Genomic DNA, 8,953 nt, shown 5'->3' with positions numbered 1-8,953 from the left:
TTCTCCTACTGTGGGGACCAGAACCGGCCAAGGTATTCCAGGGGGCCAGTCTGGCCAGGGCACGCGGCCCTTCCCGTGACCTCCCAATTTGGCCTCTGGTGCTGCAGCCCATGAGCTGCTTCGGCAGCTGCAGCCGCACACGGCTGGCTCATGCGTGCCACCAAAGGGAGAACCCGCTGCCTAAATGGATCCTGCTGGTGGTCCTTCCCGCTTATTGGCCATCAAGGTTCCGCACTTCCTTCTCATCCAGGGTCCAGTGTGGCACCCAGAGGGTTGAAAGCGGAACGAGAAGCCTGCCTGCCTCCTGCTCCGATCACCGCGAGCATCTAAGCCGGGTCTTCACCGCAGCGAGCTCCTCCTGGCAGGGAGTAGCCGAGGGGCAGAGCTGGGCCGAGGCAGCTGCCTTCAGGGTTCAGGACCTTCGCTTCTGGTCGAGGGGTGAAGTCGCTTCTGCTGAGTTCCCGCCCCCCCCCCTGCTCAATGGGCTCTTCCTTGGTGGAGGGACGTTGCCTCCCCGGCTTGCTCCTCTCCCAGCCTCTCTAACTGAGCTGCCCAGATGGGGGTGGGGGGGGCACAAGCCCTGAGGAGCAGAAAGGGGCCCTGACCCATCAACTGCTCTCTTGCTGGTCTTTTGTCAGAACAGAGGACAACATTAGCCTCGTACTCGGGAAATTAGTACAGGCAGTCCTGCTTTCCAACCTTCCAGGTTCCTAGGACTACAGCTCCCAGAATCCCCAGCTTCTTCTTCTGGGCGGGGTGCTCCCAATTGAGGGAACCTATTCCTATCCAAGGAGGTCCCGGAGCAGAGGGGAGGCAGCAGGTCTGCCAGCCAGCAGCCAACCGCAGAAGCTGGTCAGAACCACGTCCAGCTCCAGCGCTGCGGTGACCCCTGGACGTAGCCCCACCGCAAGCCGTGAAAACGAGGCACCTGCCTTGACAGGGGTGGCTAACAGCCCCCTTCCTGTTGGGCTTCCCCCCTCCCCTCCCCGTTTCCCATGGGCGAGAACCCACCTGCTCCGAGACGAGGCAGGGCGGCGCAGCGCTCGTGGGCTCGCTAAAGTCTCGAAGGGAAACGGAGGAAAAGCTGGGCGGGAGGCCGCCAGCGCCTTGGAGCGAGGCTCCGTGCCTGCGTTGAACAGAACGACCTTGAAGGCCCCCCCCCCCCCGGTCCACCCCCTGCTCAAGCAGGGGACCGTACAGCATTCCGGACAAACGGCTCTTTCCCAGCCGCTTCTTCAGAACCTCCAATGATGGAGCCCCCACAAGTGGCCAGGCGTTCCACTGGTTAATGGTCCTTCCTGTCAGGAAACCCCTCCTTAGTTCTAGGCGAGTGTGATGAGTTTCCATCCTGCCTTGACCCCTCCCCTCTCTTCTTTAGGGCAGCCCTCAGGTACCGGGGAACTCCCACCCGGTCACCCCCAGTCCTTCTCCTCATTAAACCAGGCAGACCCGGTTCCTGCCCCCGTTGTTCCCGGGTTTCAGCCTCCAGTCCCTCATCCCCTCTGAACCGCGCTGAGCGGCTTCCCCGGTATCGGCCGGGTGCATCAATACACAACCCTTGGAGGGTCGCTCCATGTGCGGAAAGTGTCCCGGGACAATCGCCTTGCGGTCAAAAATCGGCCGCTGCGCTCCCCCGCCCCCCAGGTGAGAGAATGGAGCGAAACGCCCGGATAAGCGGAAGGGGCCCCTTGGGGCGCCCCAGCTTCCCCAGGGTCCCTCGTCCTCCGAAGGGAAACCAGCGCTCCCCACGTTGCCAGCCCGGAGGATTGAAAAGTCGGGGCGAAGGAAGTTTCATTCAAATAGGTTTTTTTCTCCGCCTCCCCTTCCCCACCCGCCCAGCCTTCCCTCCTTCCCCGAGAGAGATCGGCCAGGAACTCTTCAGAGTGGGGCGAGGGGAACGGGGCGGGGGGCGGGGAATTCCCGCGTCGCTCTTTCAAGCCAGAGGTGTTAAATTCGGGTCTGGAGGCTCTGCCGTGCGGTTACCTGAGGTCTCGCCACCTCCCGCCTCATCCGCTAGAGAGGGGGAGGCAGTTCACCCTTCCCGCGCGAGGGAGAGGCTGGGGGCTGGAGGCGCGCGGGACAGAAAAGGGAGGGGGCTGCCGAAGAAGGGCGCGCGGGGGAAGCGGGGAGAGGAAGCGCCCCCCTCCCCCGGAAAAGATGGACCCAGAACCTGCAAATCCTCCCGCTCCCTTTGTTCGGATGTCGGCTGGGTGGGGGCGACCTGGGGCGACCCTCCTGGGCGGCCCTCCCCTGCTCTACGGATCCCCCCCCCGCTTAGAAGAGCTTTCCCGGGAAGCCGAGGGGAGGGGACCGCGTAGCTCTCGCTCGTCCTTTGGGACTTTGCAAAGCTCGGCCGGTTCCTAAAGCGATTCGCCTGGCCGCGCCCAGCTGCGCGCCCATCTCGAAAGGATCGCGCTCTCCCTGCGGGCGCCCGTTTGGCCGAGGTGTTTCCCGCTGCGCAGGGTCTTCTCAAGCCCCTTCGGAAGTTGGAGGAACAAACACCGGCGGGGAAGCGGCCTCTCCCTTTCGCTCGCCAGGACGGCTGGCCTCCCAGGGTTGATTCTCTTCGGGAGCCCCGACGGCGCGGCCCTGCCTGCCCACGACTGCCCCGCCGCTTCCGACCCCTCTCCGCGCTCAAAGGCGGCCTTCTGCCACCGGTTCAAGCGCAGACGCCCCTGGGTCGGAGACTGGACGGGCAGGGCCCGGGGCCGCAAGCAGAGACGCCCGCTGGGTTTCGGCAGCCAGCGCCAGGAAAGCAGGCCTAGTGAGGGCAGCTCCGGCACCGCTTGGCAGGGCTGTCGCAGGCGCTGAGCCCCCAGATGCCAGCGGAGTCTAGCGGCCTGGGTGAAACGAGCTTTTACCCCAGGTTCTGCCCGTAAAACTGCCCTTGGATTAGAGTCGGGGGCGGGGGGGGGTGCGAACAGAGGTCCAGAGGCCCGCGCGGGGGACGTCGCGGAACCAAACCCATTCCAGGCAGCCAAAAGGCGAGGGCACGCGGGGCAATGCGAAATGCCGCCCCGCCCTCGCGCCCATCTCCTGGTCGTTTCCCCATCAGCCGGGCCAGGAATCGACCCCCTTGCTTAGGGATGGGGCAGAGATGTTCCTAAAAGCCCCCCCACCCCGTCCAGCCTTTAAGCCGAGGGAATCTGCGGGGTGGGTCCCCCCTGCTGGGGTGGCGGGGCCCTGGAGCGTGGGGGAGGGAGCGAGGGAGGGGAAAAGGGAGGGAGGAAGGAGGAGCCGGGCAGGGCAGGACGGGACGGGCAGGGCCGGGCAGAGCCGAGTCGCGGCCGGCTGCGCGTTGTGCAACGCTGCACTTATAAAAGGATCGCGCTGCGATGGAGCCTCAGAGGCCGGGTCGGAAGCGCGAGGCAGCACCACGGGCGGAGGTGAGCTGCGCCGTCCGTAGAGCGAGTGATGCGCTGGGCAGTGAGGTTCCTCGCGGCGGGAGCGGGGAAAGGGGGGAGCGGGACGTGGGCTGAATTTTTTGCAGTTGTTTGGCTGCCGGGAAGAGTGCGCCTGAGCATGTGCAGAGGACCTTCTTCCAGCTCTTCCCGCCCTGCCTCCAGGCGCCTCCCAAGGGGAGACTCATAGCCTCATCGCAGGCTGAGACCAATATCGGGGTTCGCCCAACCCCTGGAAACACAGACTAAGCTCCGGGGCTGGGTTCGCACAACGCACTAAGCCGCAAAGGCAAACCGTCCTAAAAGGAGCCAAGCTCCGTTCACGGTGAGAATGCCACCGCGAGGTCCTTCCCAGATTCAGGGAAGCGTGTCATGAGAACACCGCCAGGCCGGGTTGCCTTTCCCAGGCCGCCCGCCCGCCGGCCCGGCGCTAGTCCGCGGGGACTCAGGCTGGCGCGCGCGCTGGGGCCAGGGAGGAGCCGCTGCGAAGCCGGGACGCCAAGATTTCATCACTTGGATTCGCGGGGCGGGGGGGGGGGGGGGAGGATGGCGCCTGCGTCTGCTTCAGACAGGCAGCCCCTTCTTGGGAGGGACGGTGTCGGTCGCAGAGCTGAGCAACGCCAGGATTTTTGAGCCACAGCCCCCAGTCTCACCCCGCGTCCCACCAAGAAGCCGGCAAAGGGCGCACGCCCAATCCCCCAACTGCGACTGAGCAGCATTTCCCGTCCTTAGGGCTGGAGGGGGCTGGAAGTGCCCAGGTGGCCGTGAGTGCTCAAAGCTGGCAGCGTTGCCGGTCTCGGGATGGGCGGAGGGAGGGGCCAGGAGGAATTCTCGGGGGTCCCTGCCTGCCCAGTGTGCTTTTCCTGGACCTCCTGCAAACTCTCTCTCTCTCTCTCTCTCTCTCACACACACACACACACACACACACATCCCGAGTGTTGTGACGGGGGGGGGACTCAGTGTCCAAGAGGACAGCTCCGGTGAGCCTACAGAGGACTTTGGGGGCCTTCACTTTCCTAGGGGTCAGCCAATTGGGCAGTGGGCTCGGGCTGCTCCAGTCGGCCTCTGACGGGGCCCGGCCAAGCCCTTGCTCAGCCACCAGCCGGATCTAAGGGATCTAAGCGTCGGTCAGCGGGCGCTGCTCATCCAGTCCCGCTGGCCTGGTGGGGGGTCTGCAACCGCTTTTGCCTTCCTGGCTGGGCTGGGCACAGCGGCTGCCTGGCGTGCCCCCTGCTGCTCCCCGGTTATGTAACGGGGGTGAGTCGAGCGCAGCTGGATGGCCACGGGCCCCGGGAGGCGCTGCCTCTGCTTGCTGTTGCCGGCGAGGTGAAGGAACTTGTCCCAACCGTCGGCGGTGGTGGCGGGGCTCATTAAGCGCGCACCACTTCAGAGGGCACCCGGACTGGCAGGGCAGGCCTGCCCTGATTGGGCTCCCAAGAGCCGGGCTGGCTGGGAGCGGCCCAGATGCACCGCGGCCCTCAGCCCAGCGCAGGAGGCGAGGGCAAGGCAGGGCAGCCGTTGGTGTGGCCCCTGCTGGGCATAGCCCGGATCTCCCACGCAGCGGCTTTGCCACAAGCCGCCCTCCGCCTCTGCCGCTCCTGGGAAGCGGAGAAACGCCCGTTTCTGCAGGAAAGTGATGCCAGGCTGCTCTCTGCACGCCCCTCGCCTCAACAGGGCTTTCTGGGGAGGAATGAAATCATGTAGCCCGGCAGGAAAGCGACCCTCACAGGGTCACCGGAGCACCCAGTCCCGTCGGACAGCCGAAGTTTCCCTCCAACAAAGGCGCCTTTTTACTTGCTTTTAGTGCCACGCGTCTTTGGCAAAGAATTCAGCGCTGCTTCCTCAGCCCCGCAGCCCACCCGCCGCCTCCTCTGCTCCCCTGCAACCCTCCTTGCCCTGGCCTCGGATAGGGCAGGGTTGCCATCCCCCCCTCTTCTTCCTCTCTCCCCTCTCGCCTTCCTCCTTCTTGCAGCCCCCCTCCCCATCATTGGTCCCCGTTTTCCCTGTGCAGGTCTCAAGGGGAAGATGCGCTCCCCCAGCATTTCTGTGTGGGGGTTTCTGTGGGTCTGGCTGCCCCTCTTCTACAGCCGGTCTGTGAAAATCGACAAGGTGATCGCTGACACTAAAAGCCTCACCAAGACGATTGTTGCCAGGATCCAGGAGCACCAGGTAAGAGGGGCTCCTTGTCAGCCACCGGGACGGTCCCCTCTTGCCAGGTTAGGCTTGCCCGGGATCCCCTGCCTGCCCAGAGACTGCCCTCCCTTCGGCGCCGGTCCCAATGCAGCCCCACTGGCTTCGGAGCCTGCTCGGGAGCCCCTGGGGTGTCTGGGAATGCCACGGAGCCTTTGCACGCTTTACACACCCAGAGACCCAGCAGCGGCTCTCCGAGCTCTTCCTTGTGGAAATGCGGCTGGGCGAGGCCCGAGCACCCCAAGGCCTCCCCATTCATTGCCAGGCAGAACCGTGTGGCTTTTGAGCTGCGAAGCAAAACAGCTCAGCAGGCCAAGCCCAGCCGGTGTCCTGGGCCGGTTGAGCATCTTTGCCACAAGACGTGGCGGCTGCACAAGAAACCGTTATACCACAACTCGTCTTTCCACACCCACACGGGCGGGGACGGGTTATGGCAGGGAGGCAGTCACCTAATTAGGTCAGTGCTGGGGATTTTCAATTGCCTCATCGTTGCTCTGAGGATACAGCGGGAGGAGGAGCCTAGAGGTAGCGCGCCCTGCCCCGTCCCAGCCATGGGGAGGAGAGCTCAAGTAGGCCGCCCCACCACCACACCCCCGCGGGGCTAAAGGGCCTCTTGGATGGAGCCGAGGTTAAGGCTGTGCTTCCGAAGAAGCAGCCCCCGTCGGACTTGGGAGGGGGAAGGTGGAGAGGGGTGTGTGTGTCGCGACCTCCTGCCCAGCGCCAGCCTAAAGAAGAGACGTGAGCTCCAGGCAGCGCCATTCAGACCGAGGGGCCTGAAGGCCGGAGAAGCCGCCGGGGGGACGCAGGGGATGTGGGCTGGGCGGTGTTGAGTTCAGGCAGAAGCTTGACAGCCCTTCTCTGGGCGAGCTTTCTCTGCTTGGCCCGTGCCAACTCTCGCGTGCTTTGACTCACTGGCCACTTCCCTGCCCTGCAGTTCCCTCCGCTGAGCCTGAAGATCAACGGCCTGGACTTCATCCCCGGGGAGCTGCCGGTGCAGAGCCTGGAGGCCATGGACGAGGCGCTGGAGCTCTTCCACCAGGTCCTCTCCAACCTGCCCCTGGAGGCCCCCGTCGCCCAGATCTCGCACGACGTGGAGAACCTCCAGAGCCTCTTGCAGCTGCTGGGCTCCCACCTGGGCTGCTCTCCCCACAGGCCCGCCCGCTCGGACGCCCTGCAGAACCTGACCGAGCGCCTGGCCGTCTTTCCCTACACCGCGGCAGTGGTGACCCTGGACCGCCTCCAGAAGTGCCTGCAGAGCATCACCAAGCACCTGGACCACGTGCACAACTGCTAGGGAGGGACCGGGTCTGCCTTGACGAGAGGGGGATCCCAGCAGGTGGCACCCCTGCAGCAAAACTGGGCGGGGGCCGGGGGGATTGACTTGCATTTGGCCCCCAAGTCTGGTTGGCAGATTCTGCCTGCCCCGTTGCGGTGGATTTTCTCGGTTGTGGGGGGGTCGCTTTGTGGGGCAGAGAATTACTGAATATTGGTGGTGGTGGGGATGGTGGTGGGTGTAGCAGGGGCCTCCTGCTTCCAACGGAGGAATGTCCGCGCACGTGTGTGTGTGTGTCTCCCCGGTGCAAGGCTTGTTGCCCCGGGGGCCACCCTGGACCTCATCTCAGGCAAGCAGGCAGCTGACGATTATGGGAAGGGAAGCACCTGAACGGAGGTTGGCGGGCAGAACCTCTGGGCAGAACCGGGGCTTGTGGGCCTGGCTGGGCCCCGAGCAAGCAAGCGCAGAGCTCCGAACATCTGTGCTTTGCCGAGGCAGCCCCCAGCCACGCCTGAGCGGGGTAGGTGGTGGGTGGGTGGGGCAGGGCAGGGCAGGGCAGGGCTCCCTGAGATTCCAGGGGGCGGAGCGGGTGGGGTTTACCTCGGTCCACATCCGACTCCCTGGATTGGGTCTCTTCCCAAACAAGGCTTCGGGGCTGGAGCGGTGTTTCCCTCCCCCGCCTCAAGAGTGGTGGCTGCATTCCTGGTCCCGGAGATCAAAGGGACGCCTCCCCTCCTCCCTCAAAGACAGACCTGCGTGGGCCTTTGGCTCTTGGCTCGTTCGCCCTTTGAGTCAACACCAGAACGAGAGGATTTCCCCCATTTCTCCCCGCCAGCTCCTCCTCTTCCGTCCCCAGACTGGCATCGCAACTCTCTTTGGGATGCGGCCAGGACTGAGGACGGAGGATGGGCGGGGGGGCGTGGAGCAGGGGAGGCGGTGGCTCAGCCCCTCTTCCTCAGGCCACCTGCAGCCGGCCGAGCCGGAGACCCACCAGACAAGCCGTGTTGAAGAGACGGGCAGGAAAAGGCGCTGGGTTAGCAAAGCGTTGCAACCCGGTCGTGGAAAGCCGAATCCAGAAAACTCGGGCCAGAATCCAGAAGTCCCGGGGATGCAAGGAGACTCCCCGGCGAAGGGCACAGGGCGTTTTTGCAACCATCCGGGGCGCCTTCGCCCTGCGTGCCTCTCAGTAGGGCCAGGAGATCGCGGTGGGGGGAGTTAATGGCTTTCCCGGCAGCCACTCCGCATCTTTGAAAAGCCTGCTTCACACGGACGGGCAGAGCCCAGGAGACGGGAAGGAGGCCACCTGGGAGGGCGACCCTGAAGTACCAGGCCGGCGATGGAGGGTGGGCGTGGGGAGGCTTCGCCGGGACAGCGCGCTGCACACAAAGAGCTCTAAGCGCTGCCGGCCTTGGCTTCTTCGGGGCCTGGGAGCGGCCCGGCTTGCAGGCGCCTCCCCGCAAGTAGACCGCCACGGATGCTTCGTTCCGGGCTGCCCGTGCGCCCACCCGAACGCGAACAGCCGAAGTCCGGCCAGTTGTGGTGCTTAGGGCCGGCGCTTCCCACCTAGGGAAGAGGGGAGTTATTGGGCGCGGTGGAACGGGCCGGCGGGGCGGGGGGGACCCACCGACGAAGCCCTTCCATTCTCCTGCCCCTCCTTGTAAAAAAAAATAGTGGCCTTTTTATTTATTTCCGTTGGTTTATTTTCCACGCTGATGGTTTTCTTTATATACCTGGAAGACTATTTATGTTTTATAAACAAACTTTGTGAATCTCTGTTGCTTCGGTTCCTTGGCTGGGCAGGGAGATGCTTCCCCGAGGGGAGACGGGGGGGCTGTTTCCGGGGTCCTGGGCAAGGGGCTTGGGCAGATGTGCTGGGAAACCAAAGGACTTTCTCGGCCTCCCCAAAGCCGGTGGGCTTAGTGCCCGGTTGAACTTCCACCCCACCACCCCCAGCCAGTGCCTCTATCTAGGAGGGAGGGGGAGGAAGCCTCCCCCGCCCTCTCCTAAGAACCGGATGGTTCAATGCTTAAGTGGACCTTCCTTCTTGGGGTGGGGGTCATCTTCAGACCCTCCCCTGGCTGCAGGAGCA

At 64.5% G+C, this 8,953-nt stretch overlaps 1 protein-coding gene across 1 annotated transcript; it reads left to right on the top strand.

Moving 5' to 3' along the window:
- The first annotated feature begins 3,335 nt into the window (after positions 1 to 3,335).
- LEP (leptin) lies at positions 3,336 to 8,637 on the top strand. The gene is made up of 3 exons (XM_026721928.2): positions 3,336 to 3,426; positions 5,413 to 5,570; positions 6,526 to 8,637. The coding sequence occupies exons 1-3, from the start codon at positions 3,336 to 3,338 to the stop codon at positions 6,883 to 6,885; spliced, it is 609 nt and encodes a 202-aa protein (XP_026577713.2). The 3' UTR covers positions 6,886 to 8,637.
- The last annotated feature ends 316 nt before the right edge of the window (positions 8,638 to 8,953 follow it).

Source organism: Pseudonaja textilis, chromosome 5, assembly GCF_049901715.1.
Source record: "Pseudonaja textilis isolate UNSWEBS1 chromosome 5, rPseTex1.2, whole genome shotgun sequence".
NCBI classification, from domain to species: domain Eukaryota; kingdom Metazoa; phylum Chordata; class Lepidosauria; order Squamata; family Elapidae; genus Pseudonaja; species Pseudonaja textilis.
The sequence above is the reverse complement of the archived record's forward strand: the minus strand, read 5'-3'. Positions and strand labels throughout refer to the sequence as shown.

Excerpts from the sequence above, each read along its gene's own strand:
- LEP (XM_026721928.2), top strand. The coding sequence starts at position 3,336 with ATGGAGCCTCAGAGGCCGGGTCGGAAGCGCGAGGCAGCACCACGGGCG. Across the intron at positions 3,427-5,412 it reads AGCGAGTGATGCGCTGGGCA|GTCTCAAGGGGAAGATGCGC; the intron begins GTGAGGTTCCTC and ends TTCCCTGTGCAG. Across the intron at positions 5,571-6,525 it reads CCAGGATCCAGGAGCACCAG|TTCCCTCCGCTGAGCCTGAA; the intron begins GTAAGAGGGGCT and ends CCTGCCCTGCAG.